Here is a 25842-nt window from a genome sequence, read left to right on the forward strand (position 1 = left end):
CCCGTGCCAAGCATGTTCTCAATAATATCGTGGTGCGACTTTGTTTCACAGGAGAATGATTTGCAGTATAATCATCTAACTGATAGGCTGTCTATTGCAAAGTTTCAGAGCAGATCTGGCCCCATCTCTGGGTGCCAAGTGCGGGCCGGAGGGAGCTGCCTGCGGTGGGCCGTGGGCCTCGCTCACCCCTGTCTCCCCTGCAGCCTGCAGCGGCATCTGGGACAACATTACTTGCTGGCGCCCCGCGGATGTTGGCGAGACCGTCACGGTGCCCTGTCCAAAACTGTTCAGCAATTTTTACAGCAAACCAGGTACTGTTCCGCTGTGTCATTTTTTAGCTTTTTGGGGGTTTTGGTCAGAGGGATCGACTTCTCCATGGAGGCACAAGAAGCAGGGCGTCGGTATCCACGACCTGGTGGGTCAGGGAGCAGCTGTGCTGACCTGACCTTAGAGCTTGGGAGGACAGAATGCCTGCTGCCAGGCCGTCCACCCACAGCACACGCGGAGGGCTCGGACGGGAGACCCTGAGCAGGAGCCCGGCACATGGGTGTCCAGTGCAGACGAGGGGCTGCGGGCACCAGGCAGGAGGAGAACAGGAACACCTGCCTCACCTGGGCGCCCATGGCCCTCAGAGCATGTCCTCCAGGGTGTCCCTTGCTGGCCTAGGACGCACTCTCTCCCTCACAGGAAACGTCTCCCTTCCTGGACTGACTCTGGGTTCTCAGCCCCTGAACACCTGCAGGAGGCGCTCATGGGGCCAAGGGCTGCCTCTTCCTGGGGCTTGCTCTGCACACAGACCGTGAAAACCCGGATGTGTGAGAAATACACCTGTTTTTTATTTTTTTAAAAAGTTGTAGGTGGGAAATTGTGGGGGGGGTGGTCTCTCCAGACATTGGTGCACGTTGTCATAGCAACCATGCCAGTGGGCCCTGGGGCTGCAGAAGGTCCCCCCAAGCAGGGCTAGGATGGGGGTGGGAACGAGCCGCAGGAGACTCTGCCTCTGGGTGGGGAGCTGGGCTGGGTTTTGCTCTGAGGCAGGTCTTTGAAAGGAGTGGTGTCAAACCTCCAGGTGCAGGAGGGCCAGATTCAAGGACTCTGAGATCTGTTCTGATGAATGGACAAAGGCCCTCATGGACAAAGGGGGGTCTCCCCCTTCGGGGAAGGTGCTGCACTCTGCATCCAGCAGCAAGAGGGCCCAGCCCTGCGTTCTGCCCGCTTCTCTCTAGAAGCCACGGGGCTGGTCCTTAGAGGGCTGCAGGGCTCTGACCTGCCCCTGACTCGAGCCTGAACGTGACCCTGGATGAGAGCTCTTCCCGGGGGCTGGTTCTTTGTGGAGGCCGCCACCATTCCAGCCTCACCCCCAAGTCAGGACCCTCCGGAGCAGGGTCTGAGCCCAGCTGTCAGTGCTCAGGACCAGACGCTGTGACCATGGCCCCTACGGGACAGTCACGCTCAACCATGCACTGAGCAGCAAGGAAAAGCGTGGGAAAAGTGCTAGTTGCTCAGTCGTGTCTGAGTCCTTTACAGCCTAAGGACTGTAGTGACCCCCAGGCTGCTCTGTCCATGGGATTCTCCAGGCAAGAATGCTGGAGCCGGCTGCCATGCCCTCCTCTGGGGGATCGTCCCCACCCAGGGACCGAACCTGTGTCTCTTGCACAGAAGGAGGGCTCTTTGCCCTCTGAGCCATGAAGGGTGTGCAGTCAGCTTTGGGGGGACTATGGTGGGGGCCTGTCACCACTGTACTGAGACCCCCGCCATGAACCGCAACTCAGGACGGCCAGAGTAGGGAGCGGCCTGGAGATAAGAGGACCCCACAGCAGGGGGAGGTCCCACAGCGATTGACGCCCCCGGAGAGCAAGGTTCTCACAGACCCTGGTGCGGAGACCCTCTAACTGTGCGCCTGCTTCCCCCACTGCCTCGCCCACTGCCCCGCCCCTCACTCTCTGCCCCGCCGCATCACTACGGCCCATCCCCTTGCTGCCCCGCCCCCTCTCTGCCCCGCCCCCTGCCCCGCCCCTCGCGGTTCCGCCCTCCCCTCACCGCCCCGCCCCCTGGCCTTCCAGACCTCAGGGTACTGTCCCAAGGGCAGGTGGGCCGCAAGCGTGCTGTGCACTTGAGGAGTTGACTGCCCCGTCCTGAAATGGGCCACTTGCTCTCGGCTGTGGAGCTTTGGGCCGGTGGGCCACCTTCGTTAAGCGTCAGGTTTCTTGTCCACAACAAGGGATCGTCGCAGGGCCTCCTCGTGAGACGTCAGGGTTGCGTGAGTTACAAAGAGCCCCGCACCCTGCTCCTCCATCGCTCTTCTCTGTTCCCGACTCCAGCCGCAGGACAGGGTGATCGGGGTCTGGAGAGCAGAACACGGTGATCGGGGTCTGGCTGCAGACCCTTCTCACTTGACAGGATACACCCTGTTTACTTCCACTCTGCTCTGTGGCGATCCGAGCACACGGTTAACTGCATCCCACGTGACGACCATCATGTGCCCGTGCTTTGTCTGAGAACCTGCTCCCTCCAGCCACCGAGGCCCCCTGAAATGCAGGACCACTGCCCGGGTTCCAGGGGTCAGGAGGCCCTGAGCAGCGGGCGCCCTGGTCCAGGCCCTGACCCTCACCGGCAGAGGGAGCGAGAGGCCCCGAGGCGCAGGTGCACGCCGTGAACACGCAGATCAGACCCGTGGCGTTCACTTTCCAGGAAACATAAGCAAGAACTGCACCAGTGACGGGTGGTCAGAGACGTTCCCGGATTTCATGGACGCGTGTGGCTACAGCGACCCTGAGGATGAGAGTAAGGTAAGCACCTTGTTCGCTGCTCCTTCCACTTCCGGTCAAATCCAGCTGGGCCCGTATTTCAGCTCAGCTGCATGGGCTTAGGAATCATGACGGTTCTGTAAGGTTGGGGTAGGGAGGCCTCGCCAGCCTGCTGTGTCTGGAAGGTGACCCCAGAGTGGCGGTGCTTGCTGAGCCCAGCTGTAATGTGTGTCCTTTCTGCGGTGAGGGTTTCTTGTTCCCTTGGAGATGTCGCCACAATACAGGCTCTTCAGAAGCTGTGAAGCGGTTTTCTTAGCCTTGAGCCAGCCGCAGGGACGGGACCAAGCTTGGAGCATCTTTGCAGACATAGAGCCAGCGTGCCTGGCCGGGGCTGCCCCGGCTCAGTGCCTGCTGGTGATGCTCTCAGGCTGGGTCCAGACTTGGCCCAGGGCAGGGGAGGGGCGAGAAGAGACCCCCTCCAGGAACGACCGCGGCTCTGCTGAAGCCTGCCCCGGGCCTTCTGTAAACTCCCCGGTGCCGGCACGCTCACCAAGCCGTGGCCCGTGACGGGGGTTGTTTTGTTTACTACCAAAAACCAGCCCACTCTCTCCCCTTGGGCCCTGCTACTAAGGCCATGACCTTGTGTGGACAGGGATGAGCCTTAGGAGCCCCAGGTTGGGCCTACTTCAGACGTGTGCTCCCTGCCAGCTTCGGGTATTCAGTTCCGTCACTCAGTCGTGTCCAACTTTCTGCGACCCCTTGGACTGGAGCACACCAGGCCTCCCTGTCCATCACCAACTCCCTGAGTTCACTCAGACTCGTGTCTATCAAGTCAGTGATGCCATCCAACCATCTCATCCTCTGTCGTCCCCTTTTCCTCCCACCTTCGATCTTTCCCAGCATCAGGGTCTTTTCAAGTAAGTCAGTTCTTCGCATCAGGTGGCCAAAGTTGGAGTTTCAGCTTCAGCACCAGTCCTTCCAGTGAACACCCAGGACTGATCTCCTTTAGGATGGACTGGTTGGATCTCCTTGCAGTCCAAGGGACTCTCAAGAGTCTTCTCCAACACCACAGTTCAAAAGCATCAACTCTTCGGCCCTCAGCTTTCTTTATAGTCCAACTCTCACATCCATACATGACTACTGGAAAAAGCATAGCCTTGACTAGATGGACCTTTGTAGGTAATATCTCTGCTTTTTAATATGCTATCCAGGTTGGTCATAGCTTTTCCTCCAAGGAGCAAGCATCTTTTAATTTCATGGCTGCAGTCACCATCTACAGTGATTTTGGAGCCCAAGAAAATAAAGTCTGTCACTGTTTTCATTGTTTCCCCATCTGTTTGCCATGAAGTGATTGGACCAGATGCCATGATCTTAGTTTTTTGAATGTTGAGTTTTAAGCCACCTTTTTCACTCTCCTCCTTCACATTCATCAAGAGGCTCTTTAGTTCTTCTTCACTTTCTGCCATAAGGGTGGTGTCGTCTGCATATCTGAGGTTATTGATATTTCTCCTGGCAATCTTGATTCCAGCCTATGCTTCCTCCAGCCCAGCGTTTCTCATGATGTACTCTGCATATAAGTTAAATAAACAGGGTGACAATATACAGCCTTGACGTACTCCTTTTCCTATTTGGAACCAATCTGTTGTTACATGTCCAGTTCTAACTGTTGCCTCCTGACCTGCATACAGATTTCTCAGGAGGCAGGTCAGGTGCTCTGGTATTCCCACCTCCTTCAGAATTTTCGACAGTCTGTTGTGATCCACACAGTCCATGCATTGGGTGTGGGGCTCATTTAAAGAGCCTGGGGGCTGCCTGCCACCCAAGCAGGAGCCCAGAGAACCTTGGCAGAAGCCTGTCTGTGGGCTGAGGCCCCCCTCCCGCCAGTCCCCCATGTCAGTCCCCAGGTGAGACCCGCGGGAACATTGCTGCCCGTCGTTTTCCTGGATGACCGAGGGGCTTCCTTTGCTCTCTTCACCAAGGTCTGTAATTTAAAGCCAGTTCCTGTCCTGTAGGATCAGGAAACCCTGGAGAAGAAGCACCTTTTTTGCGTGTACCCCTCTAACTGGAAGATCAGCCTGGTGAGGCGTGACTGGCGGGCAGGGAGGGTGACCGGGGTGCGGCTGGGCATCCGTGCTGTGTGCGCCTCGCTGACAGGTGTGAGGTTCTCCTGCGTGCGCCGGGCGTGGGGGCTCACAGCCCCTCACATCCGCCTTGGGGAGGCCCCGAGCCTACTCCTCCAACCACTGCAGGTGTGTGCTCGTCAGCCGCTTGCCCACCCGCACCTCATTTACCAGGTGACAGCCTACTTTATAGATGGAGAAACTGTGGTTTGGAGGAACAATGTGGCATAGCCAGGGACCCTGCCATTCTGACGAGAGTCAGTCCGTCTGACCCTTCCTCGGGGGCAGTTCCCGAGCCCCCGCTCCCCACACAAGGGCAGCTGCCCAGATGCAGTGGGACCCACCTGGGCAGCCAAGCCAGGGCTGCTGACCCATCCACAGACCCACCTGGACCTGCGCCCTGGGGCGCTCTGCAGGGACCCCACAGAGAAGGGGCGGCCGGAAGGCCCCCATGGCCCCCGTGGCTGCAGCACAAAGGTGGGGCCCCGGTGCTGAGCCTGCGGCTTGGGCGGCATTCACCGCCTCCACTGTCAGCCCCGCCACCCAGGACAGGCTGGGTGCCATGGCCCGTGGGCTCGCTGGAGGCCGGGCCCCCAGGCGGGTCAGAGACCACCGAGGGAACTCAGGCCAACCGCCTCTTCACGGGCCTGTGAGCCATCTCAGGTTCCGGACTCGCCCCAGACTGCTGTTCTATGATGTATATGATGTAACGTGTCCAAACTGGGAGACGTCCTGTCGGTGTTCTACGAGGGAGCCTTAAACTGCGTAGCATTGACCCCAGTTTGAGGACCGTCCCTGTAGAGACGAGTGTCCCAGCCCTGTTCTGACCAGGAGCGAGGACAGCCCCACAGTGGCCTGGCCCCTGTCACCTCACACGTGCTCCCAGACAGCCCAGGGGTGCAGCCGGGGAGCGCCCGGCCTCCTGAGCGTGGAGGGCGGGTGGGGCTCCAACACCCACCTACCATTGCCCACAGCTCCTGCCCGCCGCCGCAGCCAGCCCAGCATGTGGACCTCCCAGGCCTCGGGACCCCATGGGGGGAAGCACAGCCTGTGCTCACGTCACACGTGAATGTTCCGGGAACCCTGGCATTCCCCTCTGTCCTCAGGCAACGAAGCACTGACACGGCTGTAGAGGACACCCTGTGGGAACTGCGTCGGCTCAGACCCCTCGAGGATGGGGCGCCTGTGACTTCCCACTGCCTTTCTATCCAGTGTGCAAAGCTATTTTTGTTCTCAGTTAAACATTTCAGAGACTCTGCAAGTATCATGAGTGCATATTCCCTACTAATGGATTAGAAACTCAAAATACTTTAATATGAGAAAGTGAAGGAAATAATGGCACAAAGCCAGGATGAGTAACTCTCTCCCTGGTTGCAGCTCCCACGCTCGCATGCTTTGGATGCCTGGTTGTTTAGCGAGTCCGTGAGGATGAGAGCCTCAAGGCATGGGGCTGCCCGAGCGAGGCCAGGACAGGCCCTCCTGGTGGGGAGCGAGAGCCTCAGCCCACCGGCCTTCCATGGGCTCCTGCTAATACATCACTCCGCGTCTCATCAGCCCATCTTTCTCCCCAGTTCTACAGTTGTAATTGGATTTCCTGCTGTCACGGAGCCAAACTCCACCCTGGGTGCCACGCGTGCAACCTTTGTTGGTTTCAAAGTTAATTAAATTCAAGGGGAAAAACAGTCTCCACATAAGCCACATATGGTGAGGGAATCAGGAGGTAAAGTAACGGGGATCGGGAGCCCTGAGAAGGAGACACGGGCTTGAAGACCCCAGAGAAGCCCTTGGATGACAGCCGGAGCCGTGACTGTGAGGCTGCGAGGGGCTGGGGGGCGCTCAGTGGTCTAAGCCTGCATTCCTGGTGCCTCAAAACCCTGACCCAGCCCTGCTCATCTTGGGACACCCTCTCACTGTGCCCCAGCTTCCACAGACGAGGTCTCCCCTGTCTGTGTTCCTCTCCCAGCAAAAGTCACCTCCAGCCTGGCCTGCGTATCTTCATCTTAAACTTCTTCTCTTTTAACCCTTGGATAAAGGGCTTAATACCACTAAGAAGGTTTAAGGAAGTCCCACCCTTATCATGGGAGCCCAGGGTTTCCCTGAGAGCTGAAGGTCTCTGGAGCCAAGGAGCTTATCCTGCACCATAGCCTCAGCCTCAGGAGGGACCAGCCAGGACTGGGCACTCCACCCCATGTCATCTGCCTGCCTACCTGCCCCCCCACCAAGCCCCCGACCAGTCCTGCCCCAGACCCAGGGGCTCTTGTGGCCCAGGGGCGCCCCCACAGCACGTCAGGCAGACCCTGTCCTCCTGACTTCCCTCCTCCGCTGAAGGCCATCTGGAGGCTCCTGGTCAGAGTGTCCTGGCCAGCCTCCCTGCCTCTGGTTCCCACCTCCTGCCCAGTGTCCCACCCGAGAGCTGGCAAAACATCCAGCAGCTTGTAGTCGGAGGCCGTGATGAGTCTCTGTGGGCCCAGGAGGTCTCCTTTCCCCTGTTATCGAGAGCCGCCCAGGTGAAGGGCCCCAGGGCTGTACCCCGCTCAGCCACCAGGTGTGACTCAGTCACTGCGTGTGCCTGGCCCACGGCCCCTCCCAAGGACAGCAGTCCCAGAGACAGGCTGGCGTCCTGTGCTGAGTGGACACGCCACAGCAGGCACTCCATACATCTCCCACATTATATATTTGCTAACATAGGTCTTAAATAAAGAGCACTTCTGCTAAATTTAGCCAAGAGAGCTGTTTGGCATTTCAACCTTCCCATGCTTCAAGCAGACACATTTCTTCCATGTTATGCCATATTCCTAAAAATATTTCTGTGGCCTCCTCTCAGCTTTCAGACCACGCAGCAACTCTCACTCTGACCGCTAGTGCTGCCTCCCCCAGGGTCCCCGTCCCCAGCACGCGGTCCTTCCGCGTCAGATGCCTTCCATCTCTCACTCCTAGGCCCTGCAGGACCACGATGTCCCCGCGTGGGGTGGGGTGAGGGGCTCAGCAGGGATGGCCTGCAGGGGGCGGAGGCCAGGATTGGAGCCCTAAAGGTGCAGGGGGGCCCACAGTCAGCTCTGTTACGGTGGCCGGTCCCGTTCTGCCTCCAAACAAGCACCAAGGGTGGTGTCTGTGCTTCACTTTGCATCAAGTGGCGGGAGGAAGCTTCCCAGGGTTTTTTCAGGGCACGGGAGGGCACGCTCAGTGCATGGACTGCTCATCAGATGACGGGGCGGCACTGCGTCTGGGAGGTGAGGCAGGCGGGGGGTGGGTTCAGGATGGGGAGCCCTGCCAGCAGGGCTGGGTGCCTATCAGCCCCAGCCGTACCCACCAGACCCTCAGGAAGGGAGGCGCTGCTCCAGGGTAGGATGGGGGCAACCAGGATATTCGCTGGATAATCCTGTCTGTTTCTCCACATGACATACAGATTTCAGGACTGAAAGTCTGTAGTCCAAAGAGATAATTGAAGAAAATATGGAAATTAACAATGTTTGTTTTACTGGGTATTTGCGATCTGTTACAGACCTAGGAAGAGAGGACAGGCTTTCGGAGAAGCTCCCCTCCTCACTGTTAGGGTGGTACCACCCGCCACTGGGGTGGGACGTGGGCATTTCAGGAGCTGGACAAGGGCAGCAAGAGACTGCACGCCCGGAAACACGTGGATGAAGGACCGGAAACAGTGAAGCTGCGTGTTCCCTTTAGTGGTTTGGTTATATTTTCTACCTCTTCAGAAGTCAGCAAATACGTTATTTCTATATTCAAATAGTTTTAAGACCCCTCAGAACAAATTTCTGCTGTTTGACAAATCATCTCTCAGTGACATTTGCCTCCACCTGGACTCGGTCAGGACAAGTGGAGACTCAGCCGTCAAATTTCCTGCTGTTGAGCATTTCCTGAGGCCTGTTTGGAGGCGACTTTCTTGCAGGAGTGGTTCGGGGAACCCGGCTGGCTGGTTGTCCTGCAGCCTCTGAGGCCTGGGGGGCAAGCAGCAGACCCCTGGCCACACACACGCGCTGCCTCAGGAGTGAGCAGCCCTGCTGTAAGCCCAGCACCGCACGTCTTTGCGAAGCTGCTCCCTGACTGCTGTCTGTGTCCCCTGCCCAGGGCGCGTCCCTCCGAGGAGCCAGGGCGGCTCTGGTGGAGTGACCCAGCCTCTCCCGCCCCAGCCGTTCTCTGTCCTTCCCTCGTCGTGCTGGAGGCCTCGCCCCTCAGCCCGGCTCCCTGTGGGCTTTGCCTGGTGTCTCTAGGGTCAGGTCCGGATTCCCCACTGAGCGTGAGGGTGCTTGGTGGCAAAGCACAGGTTCCCGACCTCTCTTTCTGTTGCCTTTTCTTTAGCATAAACCCTGTGCTCAAAATAGGTGTCAGTGGGAGAAAACATTCAAAAATATCTACCACTTTTTTTTTTTAACCTCAGAAATGTCACATTTGGGTTTTAAAAGAAAATGCATTCTCCTGTAACCAGTCCATACCAACAAAGGAGCGGTCCCTGCAGTGACTGAAGACAGGGAGCTGGGCCACAGTCTTGACAGCTGTGCAGACAGGGACCCCAGGACCCCCACCTCAGAGGGTCACGGGACACCAGGACCCTTGTCTCTGGAGTGCCATGGGGCCCCCAGGACCCCAGGAGCCCAGGAGCCCAGGGCCCCGGCCTCTGGAGGGTTGCCCCCCGACCCATGGCCAGGCTGCCGGCCGCTCAGGGTTGCAGTCTCCATGGGGAGTCTGCCTGTGCTGACGGGGCATTAGTCGTGGGGACTGTCTGGACCCCCGTCTCCTTCTTGAAGCCTCTGCTCATCCTCAGGAGGACAGTGACCTCGGGGGCAACGTGATGTCCCCAGGTGACCCTGACTTGCCGGGACAGGGGCCTGGTCATTTCCTCCCGGGACAGTGCTGTCAGGACTCCCAGCTGGGCTCAGGTCCACTTCCTCAGAGGCCCCGAAGGCTGCAGCAGAGACCAGAGGGGCCCAGCACAAAGCCGGGGACCTGTGTCTCCCCTTTGGGTGCGCGGCACCTCTGAGCCCCCCAGACGGGAGGAGGAGCTGCGGTCAGCAGGATCGCGCCGGCCAGTCCTTCCTACACGATGCTGGTGATCGTGCGGGAGGCGGGACCACGCTGCCCGTGGGGAGGCGGTGGGTGTTTCCAGGTGCTCCATGAAGCAGAGTGAGCGCAAACGGAGCCTGACCCAGGAGGACTAGGGGTGCTGGATTAACAACCTCGAGGATCTCTTTCCTAATAAAAACGGTCTTTATTATAAAATCAAACCAAGCGCCATAAATCACGTCTCGGGCTTTTACTGAGAGTGTTTACAGCTCTCACATGGATTGGCTCATTAAATCCCCCAACAAGCCCATGAGGGAGAGCTCTGCCTTTAATCACCACTTCACAGCGAAGGGATGCTCACCACCGGGGTCCCCGGTGAGTGCAGAGTCCGCACACGCTTGCTCACCACCGAGTCTGCAGGCTCCTGGGGCCTCTGTCCACCTGGACGCCCTGACCTGTGCTTTCTGGGAGCATCTTCTCATTGGCCTGTTTGCCACCTGGATCCGTTCTTTCGAGAGGCAGCTTTTAAGGTCTTCGGCCCATTTTTAGTTGGGTTGTTTGTTTTCTCATTGTTGAGTATTAAGAGTTCTTTATGTGTCTTGAATAACAATCCTTATCAGATGTCTTTTGCAAATATTTTCTCCCTGTCTGTGGCCCGTCTTCTCATTCTCTAAAATTCTTTCACAGGGTAAAATTTTTTAATTTTATTGAAGTCCAGCTTATCAATGATTTGTTTCATGAAGGGTGCCTTCGGCACTGTATTTTTTTTAATTTATTTTTTTATTGAAGGATAATTGCTTTACAGAATTTTGTTGTTTTCTGTCAAACCTCAACATGAATCAGCCATAGGTATACATACAGGCATTGTATTTTAAAAAGCATCACAACCCAAGGGAATCTGGGTTTTCTCCTATGTTATTTTCTAGGAGTTATGGTTTTGCAGTTTACCTTTACATCTATAGGAGCTTCCCTGACAGCTCAGATGCTAAAGAATCTGTCTGCAATGCAGGAGACCTGGGTTTGATCCCTGGGTCAGGAAGATCCCCTGGAGGAAATGGCAACCCTCGCCAGTATTCTTTCCTGGAGAATCCCACGGACAGAGGATCCTGGCAGGCTATGGCCCATGGGGTCACAAAGAGTTAGATAGGACTGTGCGCCTTCCTACTTTCTTTACGGCTATAGCCCATTTTGAGTTAATTTTTGTGAAAATATAAGGGTATGCCTGGAGAAGGAAATGGCAACCCACTCCAGTGTTCTTGCCTGGAGAATCCCAGGGACGGGGGAGCCTGGTGGGCCGCCGTCTATAGGGTCACACAGAGTCGGACACAACTGCAGCGACTTAGCAGCAGCAGCAGCAGCAGCATATGGGTGTGCCTAGGCTCGTTCTTTTGCGTGTGGATGTCCAGTTGTCCCAGCAGCGTTTGTTGGAAAGACTGCTTTTGCCCCAGGGTGCTGCCTTTAGTTTTTGTCAAAGACGAGTGACCATCACGCGGACTGGACTCTGCTCTGTCCTGCTCGCTGACGTCCTTCTCTGTCCTTTCCGCCGCGCCAGTGTCTGATTCCTGCAGCTTAACAGGCAGCCTCGCGGTTCTGTTCGGGGAGCCCCCAGCTCCTGCCGCTGCCTGGTCCCCCCCAGTCTTGGGACAGCTGTTTGTCCTGTGTCCTCCCTTCTCTTGTGGACCAAAGGAGAGCCGTTGACTTCCTGTGTGTTCAGAGTTCTGCTCTTTGTTTGGATAGAGCGGTGACATCCACGTCCTTATCTGCAGAACTGACCGATTCCTCTTAAAGGAAAAAGCTGAAACAGTTGGGTAACTTGCCCTCAGGGAGGAGCCTCTGGAGGGAGAAGACACTAGGGTCTGAGTGGAGTCTCAACCCTGCACCTCGGTGGCCCCGCGTTTTACGACTGTTCCCCGGACTCAGGTCCCACCTGAGTAAGAGAAGGGTGGCGAGAACACGTCTGCTCCTTCACAGGCCGTTGGAAGAAGAGAATGAATTAACTTCTGTGCTACATTCTGTAAATTGCAAAGCACCATCATGATTAGGTTATAGTTAGAATCTTCTAATCAGAATGGGTGGATCTTAAAAGATATTTGCCAACAACCTTCAGGAAGAAAAACTCAACGGTAAGATTGTTACCAGCGTGACAGTGAGCCTCACAGCGAATCCTGAGCTGGAACTGAGCCTGGACCACAGGCCCTGAAGACGGGCGGGGCTGTGTTTCTGGAGGCCTCTAAAATGAAGAAGCCCCCAGCTTCCATCTCTGACGTGAGAATAGGAACCTCCTTGCACGGGAGACAGAGGCTACCTCCTGGCCCTGCTGCTGGTCCACAGGCTCCAAAACCCTGCCCTGTGCCAAAGCCACCACGAGGAGAGGCCCGGGCTGGCCAGCCCACTCTGCGTCCTGCCGTGGGCAGCACACACTGCCCACTGCGCCCTCCACCTGCCGCCCCACAGGACGGCGTGCGTGGGTCCCTGCGGTGCCTTCTCAGAGGAGCTGGGAGACCCAGCAGGACCGGCGTGTTCGGAGCAGCTGCCAAGCAGAGTGAGTGTCGTGCACTACTGATGCCTCTGCATGGAGCCTGGACGGCCCCGGCCCCCATCCAGAAACATCCCGGTGTCCCCAGCACCCCACGCCCCCCACCTCGAGCCCCCCACCCACCCTTGCCTCCTGCCAGCCACCAGGGGTCCCTGCCCCTCTGGCCCCTGCTGTGCCTTGGCCGCTCGGTCTGAGTTTGCAGCTAGAAGCGCAGGTCAGCGCCTACTCATCCATTTTTCAGGGTTTGTGTTAGTCTTGTTCATCCAACAGGACGTTGTATGTCCTACGTTCCCCAGAGACAGGGGTTGTGCCTTCTAATCAAGTGGCTCCTGTCCCAGACAGACACTGAGTATCAACGGTGGTTTCCTTTGCATTCCCAGGGCCCCAGGTACACAGGTTAATCATTACCAAAAGGTCTGCGGAAATGAATTAGCTTTTGTGTTACAAAGGTACTGAAGCACGGGGCTTCCGCAGGTTCAAAAGAGAACACGTCAGGGTGTTTGTGCCTCAGCTGCGGGGTGAGGCAACGGGCCGGGCCAGGCTGTAATCAGAAGTTTCCCGAATCAAGTCTCTGGTCCAGCCACGGGGCTTTCGACTGCTGATTGACATCCACAGTTAGAAATGCGTTTCACACTGTGAGCCAACACAGACACTCCACAAAGCCACATTTTCCGTGCTGCCTTCTTTTAAGTGTTGGTTGTCACCTTCGGAATTGATTGCATAACCCACAACTGGGTTATAAATAGGGTGGCTGTATAAAATATTGGCCAAACCTGGGCTCTCAGGAGAGAACGAGAGTTATTAATAGTCCCAGGGACAGCAGATGCACAGCAGGCCTGGCAGGTCGAGCAGAGGCTGCGTCGCACAGTTAGGGCTCTGCGTCTGCACACACAGGCCAGGCCACGGGGCGCCTTGGGGAGGGCTCTGCCGGCAGCTCCAGGCGGCGGGTGCGCATGGACAGCGGGGTCTGCGGGGGACTCACTCGCCACCTGGCCCCACGCACTTGGGGGGCGGGAGGCCGCCCCGGGTGACGGTGGGGGAAGGGGCGGTATCTCCTCCCAGCAGGGCCTCGACGGCCCAGCGTGCAGGGTCTCATCCCCGCTGCCCACTGCAGCCCGCCCCGCCAAGGCCCCGAAGCTTCGAGAAGGGCAAGCTCCCTGGCGTGTTCCCCCCACCGCCTGATCATGCGATGACGGTGACACGCTGTAGAGCGTTTTCCCAAGTAAATCGAAGTCTCACACTCGTGCCTGTTTCATGTGACACTGGAGCATCTCCCCTGGTCGAGTCGTGCAGACATGTGTACTGCTCATGCTGAGGCCCTGGAAACGTGGCCCCCACCTGCCCTTGGGTGTCCCGCTGGGGGACACCTCGGCCGCACTGGGACTGACCTTTCTGTTCCCTGATAGTCATCTTTGCAGCTTCAGCCCCTCAAGATCAGGTGCCCCCAGCAAAGTTCTCCCCGCTCTCCACTCCCAGGAATCATCCTGTAGGCCTCAAGCTTCGCGAATCTGAGGGCTCTCTGGGAAAAGAACAATACAGCATTGAATACGAATGGGATGCATTGAGGCCTCCCTTCCTACTGTCTGCACACTAGGAGATGCTCCAGCGGAGGGACGGGGACCCTGACTCGGGAGGGGCCCTGGCTCTGACCCAGCAGGGACCCGCCTGCCCTCCCGGGCTCCCTGGGCTGAGTCACATCACTGGTGGAGACGCGGGGGTCCCCGGCCCCTGGCGCCCGCTCTGTGCCAGGCGAGGTCACTTTGTTCCAGGGCGGTACTGGCAGCCAGAACTCAGGCCTTCCCTTGTTTCAGAAACACGTGCACTCCATCCATTCAGCAGAGGGAAAACAAAGCGGAGCAGCCACTTGACCGAGGGCTGTGGCTGAATTAGCTGCCTGACTGGGTTTTTAGGTTTGCGCCCTTGTTTCGGGATGACAGGGTTTTAACGGTTCAGGGTAAAGTGGCCTCTGACCCACATGCTGACGGACAGCAGGGGCCCCGTGCTGGACACGGTCAGCAGCAGAACCACAGCCGGGCCAGCCTGACCCCCTCACCGGTCCTCCGAGAGATGCCCTGAGACGGTGAGCAACGTCTGCCCATGGAGGGGAACAGAACGGTCACTTCACAGGACGGCTCAGGCCACGGCTCTTGTGTGCAAGGCTCATCTGCTGTTTTTAATGAGTTTTCTCTGTTCACCCCAATATTCACTCCAACACCCCTTGGAGAAGCCTCAGAGAAAGCCCCAGAGGTCACCTTCCTCCCTAAGATGCCCTGGTCAAGATTAGGGGATGTGATGTCAAGTCTGAAACTCAATTGCATAAACTTGTGCATAAAATTGCATAAACACCGTTGCAGGTCACACGTAAAGGTTTTCTGCTAGGCGACAGTGAAAACTTACTGGGACTGCAGGGAAAACAGCAAAACCTGCAGCAGATGCCCTCCGTGGCTTTTTGCCCATGACACCACAAGGGTCCACACGTGTGCAGTGCGCAGGTTAGGGTGATACACAATTCTGAACACTTGAAAGGGTCTGCAAAGGCCGTGTGTGCAGACAGAAGCTGGCAGAGACTACCAGGCTCATCAACAGTGTAGCCAGACGTGGCCTGTCTGACTCCAAACCCCATGCAATCAAACATCAGCTAAGTAGTGTATTCTCTGAGCTGACTTTTCACGGACCACAAGCTTAGTGGATGCCCAAAGGGTTACAAAGAAAAGAGTTAAGAACTGCAGAGTATCCTACATGTTCTTTTATCACCTTTCATTGGCTTCAGGAAAACAAGTCCTAACTGACAATATAATTAAAAACATCCTTTTCATACATCACTAGACTAGATGTCTAGTTGTAAGACTGCTATAAATTCACAGTTCATAAGAATGAGTTTGGAAAGGGTGTCATCCTATTATCCTGACTGTGTCACAGATGAATATTAAATTCAGCCAGTCATGTAGAATGAATCTTTTCTGTATCAAGAAATTACTACAAAGGAGCGTTTAGATGGGTCCCTCACCCTGAAGGGGAGCAAGGCCTTCTAATTTCAGAGGTATTAGAAGGGGGGTGAGCACTGGACTCGTTGCATTTCCCCCAAGTATTTGTGCTCAGCTCTGTTTCATGAGGTTTGCGGTGCAGATTATAGGTGTTAAAAGGTGGCTCAGATGGTAGAGCGTCTGCCTACAATGTGGGAGACCTGGGTTCGATCCGTGGGTCAGGAAGATCCTCTGGAGAAGGAAATGGCACCCCCACTCCAGTACTCTTGCCTGGAAAATCCCATGGATGGAGGAGCCTAGTAGGCTACAGTCTATGGGGTCGCAAAGTGTCAGACATGACTGAGCGACTTCACTGTCTTTCTTTATAGGTGTTACAGATGACAGAAAATAGGTATTTTCTCCCTTGGGAGCTTGCCAGTAGTTTTGCTGGGAACTGAAGACTGGCGGCCCATTACCGACCTCCGAGCAGCCTCTGCTATGCGTGTGGTTAGCGTGCAACCGTTCCTGTTTCTACTCCTCTTACTGCACGGTGCGGCAGTGTGAACAGGGAGGGGCCCTCCAGGAGGAAGGCGTGGGCAGTCCCCACCCCCGTGCCTTCCCGGCGCTCATGTGTTTACTTCAACGTTGCCAGTGTACCTAATGTACACCCGGCTTCTTCTGTTTTACAAAGTATCATATATCATGAACATTTTCTGAAGTCAGTCAACATCCTTCAAAAACAAGATTGTTAAGGGAGTGTGATATTCTGTTTTATAAATATGCTGAGTTTAGTTCATAGCTTAGGTTGTTTCTAATATCTTACTACTTTAACGAAACAAATCTGGGTGCCAATCTCAAATTCTTGGTTAAAGGATGTGAAGTATGAAGAGGATGTTTTTAATTATGTTGTCAAACAGCTTTCCCTGAAATGTGCTGATGTGCATTTTCACTGGAAATGGATGTGATTTAGCGAACACCCTCACCAGCACTTTCATATTCTTTCAGTTATCACCAATTTTGTAAACAAAAAAAGTTATCTTATTATTTCCACTGGACTTGGTTGATCCTAGTGGACTCGGGCTCCCCATAGGATTCCTTTGCCAGCTTCGCTGTTGGGCTGTCCTCCTTCCTGGATGCCCGTCTTCCCCGGGATGTCACCCCAGCTGTGCCTTCCTGCAGGGTGGTTTCTTGTTATGCTGCTCACTAAGGAGACTCTGAGCTGAGACATGCAGGCAGAGCCCTCCTGATCAGCAGCACTGAGGGGCCTGGCAGATGCAAACACAGGTTCTCCCGGAAGGAAATCCTTGCCCAGGCCTCCCACATTCCCGTAAACCAACCCCAAAGATGAGCTCACGCCTAAATGTACAAACTGCACAAAGCAGCTTCCCAGGCGGCACCAGTGGTGAAGAGCCCACCTGCCAACGCAGGAGACAAGAGACACGGGTTCGACCCCTGGGTTGGCAAGATCCCCTGGAAGAAAGCATGACAACTCACCCCCGTATTCTCACCTGGGAAATCCCATGGACAGAGGAGTTTGGCAGCTACAGTCCATAGGGCTGCACAGAGTCGGACACGACTAGGTGGCTTAGCATGCACGCAAAGAAGAAAGCACTGTGAACCAGTCAGCAGGTCACACACAGTGAAGTCATATCCCCAGCATTGGAGACAGTGGATTCATCAAGCACAGAATACAAATAAGTTCATTTTAAAATGTTTTTTTTTTAAGAGGAAATTGAAAATAACCAAAGACAAGATATTCCAAAAAGGACCTGCTCTGAGGGGGAAAAAATAGAACTAAAATAATGAAAAGCAAAGTATACAGATCTATTGCATTCTTTTATGCTAACGATGAAATATTGATATCAGAAAGAGAAATTTTTTAAATGACCTCTTTAAAATTACATCAAAAAAAAAAATATTGACGAATAAGACTAACCAGCAGTATGTAAACTGAGAGCTTCCGGATGTACTAACTGGATTTAGAAAAGACAGAGGAACAAAAGATCAAATTGCAAACATATGCTGGATCATAGAAACTGCAAGGGAATTCTTCTAAAAAATCTACTTCTGCTTCATTGACTACACTAAAGCCTTTGACTCTGAGGATCACAGCAAACTGTGGAGTATTCTTAAAGAGATGGGAATACCAGACCACCTTACTGCCTCCTGAGAAACCTGTATGCAGGACAAGAAGCAACAGTTAGAACCGGACAGGGAACAACAGCCTGGTTCCACATTGGGAAAGGAGTATGTCAAGGTTGTGTATTGTCACTCTGCTTATTTAACTTCTAGGCAGAGTACATCATGCAAAATGCTGTGCTGGATAAATCACAAGCTGGAATCAAGATTGCCAGGAGAAATGTCAACAGCTCAGGTATGCGGATGACACCACTCTAATGGCAGAAAGTGAAGAAGAACTAAGGAGCCTCCTGATGAGGGTGAAAGAGGGGAGTGAAGAAGCTGGCTTAAAACTCAGCATTCAAAAACTAAGATCCTGGTGTCTGGTTCCATCACTTCCTGGCAAATAGATGGGAAAACAATGGAAACAGTGACAGATTTTCTTTTCTTGGCCTTCAAAATCACTGCAGAAATTGACTGCAGCCATGAAATGAAAAGACACTTGCTCCTTGGAAGAAAAGCTATGGCAAACCTACACAGTGTATTAAAGGCCCATACGGTCAAAGCTATGGTTTTTCCAGTAGTCATGTATGGATGTGAGAGTTGACTATAAAGAAGGCAGAGTGCCAAAGAATTGATGCTTTCAAACTGTGGTGTTGGAGAAGACTCATGAGAGTCCCTTGGACACCAAGGAGTTAAAACCATCAATACTAAAGGAAATCAACTCTGAATATTCACTGGAAGGATTGGTTCTAAAGCTGAAGCTCCAATACTTTGGCCACCTGATACAAAGAGCTGACTCATTGGAAGAGACCCTGGTGCTGGGAAAGATTGAAGACAAGAGGAGAAGGGGATGACAGAGGATGAGATGGTTGGATGGCATCGCTGACTTAATGGACATGAGTTTGAGCAAACTCCAGGAGATGGTGAAGGACAGGGAAGCCTGGTGTGCTGCAGTCCATGGGGCCGCAAAGAGTCATTCATGACTTAGAGACTGAACAGCAACAAAGACCGACCCAGAAGGTGAAAGACTCACACGCTGAAAACTGTGAAACACTAACAAAGGAAGTGAACATTATTTTAAAGATGGAAAGAAACCACATGCTCTTGGATTGGAAAATTATCATTAAAGTGACCATACTGCACAAAGCAATATACAGATTTAATGCAATCCCCATCAAATTACCCATGACATTTTTCACAGAACTAGAACAAATAACCCTAAAAATTATATAGAGCCATGAATGGCCCAGAATTGCCAAAGCAGTATTGAAGAATAAGAACAAAGCTTGAGGCATAACCATCCCAGACTTCAGACAATACCACAAAGCTACAGTAATCAAAGCAGCATGGTATTGGCACAAAGACAGACACATGGATCAATGAGACAGGGCAGAGAGTCTGAAATAGACCCACACATCGATGGCCAATTAATCTTCAACAAAGGAGACAAGGATATACAACAGAGAAAAAACAGTCTCTTCAGCAAGTGGGATTGGGAAAACTGGACAGCTGCATATAAATCATGAAGTTAGAACACTCCCTCATACTATATACAAGAATCAACTCAAAATGACTTAAAGACTTAAATATGAGGCAGGATGCTATGAAACTCCTAGAAGAGAACATAGGCAAAACATTCTGACATAAATCATTGCAGCGTTTTCTTAGATCGGTCTTCCAAGGCAATAGAAACAGAAGTAAAAATAAACAAGTGGAGCTTGAGCTTATAAGCTTCTGCACAGTGAATGAAAGCATAAACCAAATGAAAAGACGACCTACGGCTGGGAGAAAATATTTGCAAACGATGAGACTGACATAGGCTTAGTTTCCAAAATATACAAATACTTCATGCAACCCAAAAACAGTAAGACAAACAACCCAATAAAAAAATGAGCAGGAGACCTAGGCATTTCTCCAAAGAAGACATACGGGTGGTCAACAGGCACATGAAAACACACTCAACATCGCTAATTAGTAAGGAAATGGAAATCAAAAGTGCAACGAGGCATCACTTCACCCTGGTCAGAATGGCCATCATTAAAAATTCTACAAAAAATAAATGCTGAAGAGAGTGTGGGGAAAAAGCAACCCTCCTACATTGTTGGTGGGAGTGTAAGTCAGTGCGGCCACAATGGAGAACACTGTGGAGGTTCCTTTAAAAGCCAAAATAGAGCTACCATATGATCCAGCAACCCCACTCCTGGGCATGTATGCGGAGAAAATTCTGACTAGAAAAGAAACATTCATCCCAGTGTTCATCACAGCACCGTCTCCAGTAGCCAGGGCATGGAAACACGTTTGTCCACCGGTGGGTGAACGGATTAAGAAGAGGTGGTGCATACGTACAGTGGAACGCCACTCAGAGAGCATGGAATAATGCCATTTGCAGCAACACGGAGGCGCCTGGAGATGATCATACTAAGTGAAGTCAGAAAAGACGAAAGTCACGTGGTATTAATTGTATGTGAAATGTAAAATATGATAGAGATGGACTTATTTACGAAACAGAAACGGACTTACAGACACAGAAGGCGAACATGGTTAACAAAGCAGACGGGGGGAGGCTTGAACTAAGACACACACTACTGTCTGTAAAACAGACAACAGGGGAATCATGCCCAGTATTCTGTAATAACCTATAAAGGAAACGAACATGTGTGTGTAACTGAGTCATCGTGCAGTACATCTGAAACCAAGACAACACTGTAAATCAATTACACTTCAGTTTTAAAATGAAACTCAAGTAGATTCATCAAAGAGCAAAATCAGTTACAGATGAAAAGAAATTTCTGGAACAGGGAAGAAAAGTCCAAAGAAACTGCCAGGACACCGCAGAGGGGTGAGGGGGCAGGCCGCGGAGGGTCCTGGGATGAGCGGCAGTGTCACTGTGATCGGAGCCCCAGCAGGAGGGACAGACCCCGCCACCCAGGCACCGTGGACAGAGGGCCATCCCCAGCCAGGCAGCTGCGGTGAGCCCGGAAAGCACCCAGCCGCTGAGAGTCTGAGACAGGCTGCCCGCCGCAGACCGCGCGGACGCGGCCTCTGCCCGCGCCTGGGACTCTCGGGATCCAGCACAGAGTGCGCTCAGAAACGCAGGGGGAAGAGACCGTCCAGAAAACAAGCCTGATGGGTCCACGGCCACAGACCCATCAGACGAGCCCGAGGAGTGTGCTTCCAGGGACGCAGAAAGCAGAGAGGGCACTGAGAGTCAGGAAACGTGAGAAAAAGGCGGAGAAGGGAAAACGCAGCAGAGACTGAACAATAATAAAGGAGGCGGGGCAACTGCAAACAGCGCGATGGGGCGCGGAGGACGAGCAGCAGGGAGGCGGCTACAGGAGAGGAGACCGCCCGCGACCCCGCCAAGACCCGAGAGCAGACCACGTGTGTTATAGGTACGCTGCGGGCCTCACGCCTGGGGAGGGTCCCGGGCGCCCCCTGGTTTTACTCAGCTGTGGCTTCGCTTCTGGGGTCTGCTTGCAAGTGTGTGTGCTCATCACTTCGTTTTCTGTGCTTTCTGTGGGCTTGAAATATGTCATTTTCCAACGGTCCCGCCTGCACTGTAACTGCAGATGACACGGTGGCAGCTGCTCCAAACAGGCCCGTGCTGCCTGTGACCCCGCGTCAGGGCGACAAGGGGGCAGACCTCCAGTGCGGGTTTCCAAGGATGCTGTGAAGGCCAGTGCATCCCTGCTTCCTCCCTTGCAGCTCGAGGCCACAAAGAGTGACCATCCCACACACGCTGACCCGTGGGCCTCGGGGTCGCTGGAGGCAGGATCTGCCGTTTCTCTCACGCTTACCTCTGCCGTCCCATTCACTTAACCCAGATCACACCAGGGGTCCGCTGTGGGAGCCGGGAGCCACGCGCCATGGAGGCAGGATCCTGCCTCAGGCTGGTCTTCCCGGGTCAGACCCGCCCGGTTCTGCTTGAAAGTGGCTATTTCCGTGGGCAGGGTGACCTCGGGGAAGACCACGGGCTGGGCGCAGCACCCACCGGGCTGGGCTTCTCCCCCCAGAGGCGAGCACGAGCTGCAGAGACGGGTCCCTGCGTCTGGAGGGCTGACTGCTCTGGGCAGGCCTGGTGCTTACCTCCAAAGGTGCCGCCCACCGTCCTGGCTTCCTGAGGTTCCCCAGCTGGCACCCTCCAGACAGGTTTGCCTTATGGAGACCAGGCCAAGTGGTTCACGGTGCCATGGAAGGGAACAGGTGGGCGTTGAGTGTCGTTTCTGGCTCAGGGCGGAGGTGGAGCTCCAGGACATTACTGCTCCATCATGCCAGCAGCAGCAGCCCCCCAGCCCCTCCCGAGGAGGAGGCCCCGCTGCAGCTCACGGACGCATCTCCTTCTCTTTCAGATCACGTTCTACATTCTGGTGAAGGCCATTTACACCCTGGGCTACAGCGTGTCTCTGATCTCCCTTACAACAGGAAGCATAATTCTTTGCCTCTTCAGGTAAGCAGCAGAAATGAGTGATTCTGCCAAAAACAAGATGGGAAAGCATCCATCTGAGCTGTCTCAGCCCGTGAGGGGGGCAGAGACCACGCCCCCGCCCTCCTCTGTGCCGAGCCGGCCAGACTCCCTTGAAAGGTACAGTAGGATGCTGACGCTGAGATCTGCACGTCTCATTTGAGGAGACAATGCTGACCGTGGATAAGAATGCAGTTCAAGTGCTGGAATTCTCCAGGCAAGAAAATCAGAGTGAGTAACCATGCCCTTCTCGAGGGCAATGTTCCTGACCCAGGGATGGAACCTGAGTCACCTGCGTTGCAGGCAAAATTTTTTACCAGCTGAGCCGCCAGTGAAGCCCCTACTGATGCCACGCTTTGAAAACAGACGCAGCCTGGCCTTCCCCTCCCCGCTCAGAACACCGCCCGGGTTGAAGCTGTGGGGGCGCTCTGTTGAGAGACAGTGTCATGTGTTCAGGAGGACAGGTTCAAATCCGGGCCGGTCTCATAGCAGCGGCGTGATGCGGAGCGGACTGCCTTCTCTCTGTGCGTCTGTGAAGTACACAGGCTGACGGACCCACGCCGCGTGTAGGGGGCGCTCCCTACTCAGCCTGCTCCTCCCCTGCGCCCGGACCCTCACTGTCTCTGGAGCTAACGCCAGACGTCTTGTGGCTGGTGGTGGGGTGTGAAGGAGGTGTAGACACTTCCACCTGAGAAAAGCTTTTACTTTCAGGTTAAATCCATGTCTTAAGCATCACTAGCCTTAGTAAAATGGGTGCTCTCCAGCTTATTTTAAAGGGTTTTGATCACCTGTCAAAAAATAATCTGTAGACAACAAAGAGCTTTATTTGGGGGTCTTAGGAATTGCAACTTGGGAGACACAGATTCGGGTAAACCTGAGAGGGTTCCAGGGAGGAGAAGGAGTTGGAGGCTGGTAAAGGCAGAAGCCGCGGGTTGTTAAAGACGGCAGGAATTGGGACTGGCCCTGACACAGAGGGAAATGGTGTCGTCATGGCGTAGACTGTGACGAGTTGTTCAGGGTCGGGGGCCCACACGCGCCTGATTTCGGGGACACTGTGCAGACCTTCTGGGCACCTTTGTCAGACAGTAGGTGGTCAGAGCTCAGATTCCGTCGGCTGAGACGTGGGCGGCCCGCTGCCTCCAGGCCTCCAGCCCCGTGTGGGTGCTCTCTTGGCAAGACTCCCTCCTTTTCCTTTTCCTCCACACACCACGTCTTCTTTCTCTCTGCTAAAATGTAGATCAGGTGTCGGTCAGCCTTCAGATAACATCAGTGGCATAGCAAATGGAGAATTTTAAAAATTAGGAGATCCATTCTTGGAAGAAAATGAGTGAGTGGAGGCAACGGAGCATGTAGACGAGATCCCAGCAGCTGTTGGCTGGTGCTTCTCTCCGTTCAGGCATCTCAGGTGTGACAGGTGGCTGATCATTCTCAAGAAGAATGAGGCAGTGCCTTTAATCCAGAACTGCACTTTGAAAAGTGTAGGGAAGACCTGTCGTTGTATATGATAAAAAAAACTCTTTTAAGAAACTGATATAATATTATTACTATTTGCTCTGCTATCTTCTATATTTAACTGTACATTTTAAAATATAGAAATTGTTAATACAGAAAAAAAAATTTAAGGAGGTAAGCTGGCACAGGGTAACTTGAATGAGAAAAAACTCAGAGCTCCTATCTCGAGCAAACCATATACTTGATATCAGTATGGGGCTTCCGTGGTGGCTCAGCTGGCAAAATTCAATCCCTGGGTCAGGAACATTCCCCTGGAGAAAGGCATGGTTATCCACTCTGATTTTCTTGCCTGGAGAATTCCATGGACAGAGGAGCCTGGCGGTCTACAGTCCGTGGGGTCACGAAGAATCGGACACGACTGAGCGACTAACACTGACATCAACAGTCTCCCTCGGGTTTGTCCTTCACGGCCTATTTAACTATTGCAAGTACGGTCATGACCCGTGAGGAGGATCTCAGGTGGCTTTATGCATATCAAACACCATCTTCTCTGCAGGAGAAGATGCTTGGTTACGGGCAGCACACTCCTGCAGTGGCAGTCACTGCGCCGCTGGCTCAGTGAGGAACAGCTGCAGGCTGGGCTCCACCTTCCGTCTGGGTTTCTGTCCGCCTGGTCACGCCACCCCCAGAGAGCTGTGAGACAGCTGAGTCTAAAACCCACGTTATAAAAATAACACGCCCCATTGTCTTGGTCACCACACCCAAGAAACAGACTTCTTTGCGGTCACCAAACATTTGTTCTCCAAAACAGCCCAGAGGCTGAGAAAGGACCGAGCCACCACGACCTTACTTTGCAGACAGAGAGGGAGCGTCTCGTTCGTCCAGGGGCGTGCAGACTTGGGAGCCGGCGCAGGGCCCAGCTCTGCGCGGGAGTCGTGGGCGGTCGGTCGCTGTGCTCCTGACCGCGTCCCGGGGTCCAGCATGTGCTCACGGGCCTTTACTCACGGGCCCAGGAGCAGCTGCGGTGATTGCTCCAGCCCGTGCTGTGCGTTTCCTCAGGGTCGTTATTAATAATTTGGTCCTTACAGCACCTCCACCAGGTGAGTGCTCTTGATCCCAGTTGTAGCAACTTGAGAAGGAGGCCCTGCTGCTGAACAGGGGATGGCAGGGTCGGATCCACAGCCACATGCACCCCATTCACCTTCAGGAATCTGTTCACACAGTCATGGGTGTGCCAAACACAGGGAACAGACTTCACGACTGAGGCCCTGCGGGCGTGTTACACACGCAGAATAGGCTTCACTACTGAGTCATGTTACACACACAGAACAGGCTTCACTACTGAGGCCCTGCGGGCGTGTTACACACACAGAACAGGCTTCACGACCAAGGCCCTGCGGGTGTGTCACACATGTGGAACAGACTTCACTACTGAGGCCCTGCGGGCGTGTTACACACGCAGAACAGGCTTCACTACTGAGTCATGTTACACACGCAGAATAGGCTTCACTACTGAGTCATGTTACACACACAGAACAGGCTTCACTACTGAGGCCCTGCGGGCGTGTTACACACACAGAACAGGCTTCACCACCGAGGCCCTGCGGGTGTGTCACACATGTGGAACAGACTTCACTACTGAGGCCCTGTGGGCGTGTTACACACACAGAACAGGCTTCATTACTAAGTCATGTTACACACACAGAACAGACTTCATGACTGAGGCCCTGCGGGCGTGCTACACACGCAGAACAGGCTTCACCACCGAGGCCCTGCAGGCGTGTCACACATGTGGGACAGACTTCGTGACTGAGACCCTGTGGGCGTGTTACACGCATGAAACAGACTTCACGACCGAGGCCCCATGGGTCTGTTGCACACGCAGAGCACACCTCACTACTGAGGCCCCTGTGGTCCGTTACACAGAGAACAGCCTTCCCTGAGTGAAGCCTGCAGCAGGGCCTGGGTAGGGCTCCCCACGCTGAGACCCATCTCCCCACGAGCTCAGCGCCCAGGCCGCGGCCCAGCAGGAGCAGCCCCAGAGCCGGGCTTGGGACACCGCCTGTCCGTCAGCTCCCACTTCCCAGCAGGTGATGGCGACTCAGAGCTCTGACTGCAGCGCTAATTTGACTCTTTTAGAACTCACGGGAGGCATGCGCAGTCTCGGGGCTCCTCACTCAGCACTTTGCAGGGAGATGGACCCGCGTTGTTGCGCGTGGTTGTCCTGTGTGAAGATGACACGGCTCACTTACTCATCCAGTGTTCATGGAGCTCGGGGCAGCTGTTTGACGACAGGCAGTGCTGCTGTGAACAGCATGTGCCGTCTCCTGCACACATGTACACACTTCTTCGGGTGTGTGAGTGTGTGCACGCCTCCCCTTATATTCCCATCTGTTTTATAATCATACGTCGTGCCTGATCATAG

General features: G+C 54.2%; 1 protein-coding gene across 2 annotated transcripts in view; it reads left to right on the top strand.

The window, feature by feature from the left end:
* The window catches only part of VIPR2 (vasoactive intestinal peptide receptor 2), a 69866-nt gene that overhangs the window by 21541 nt on the left and 22483 nt on the right, over positions 1-25842 (top strand). The window contains exons 3-5 of one of the 2 annotated variants that reach the window (XM_027538447.1): positions 204-311; positions 2692-2789; positions 21853-21950. In XM_027538447.1, the coding sequence (XP_027394248.1) occupies positions 204-311; positions 2692-2789; positions 21853-21950 (304 nt within the window). The remainder of the gene's footprint in view (positions 1-203; positions 312-2691; positions 2790-21852; positions 21951-25842) is intronic. The other variant, XM_027538448.1, reaches the window with a different exon arrangement.

The sequence above is a fragment of the Bos indicus x Bos taurus genome, chromosome 4, assembly GCF_003369695.1.
Source record: "Bos indicus x Bos taurus breed Angus x Brahman F1 hybrid chromosome 4, Bos_hybrid_MaternalHap_v2.0, whole genome shotgun sequence".
NCBI classification, from domain to species: Eukaryota; Metazoa; Chordata; class Mammalia; order Artiodactyla; family Bovidae; genus Bos; species Bos indicus x Bos taurus.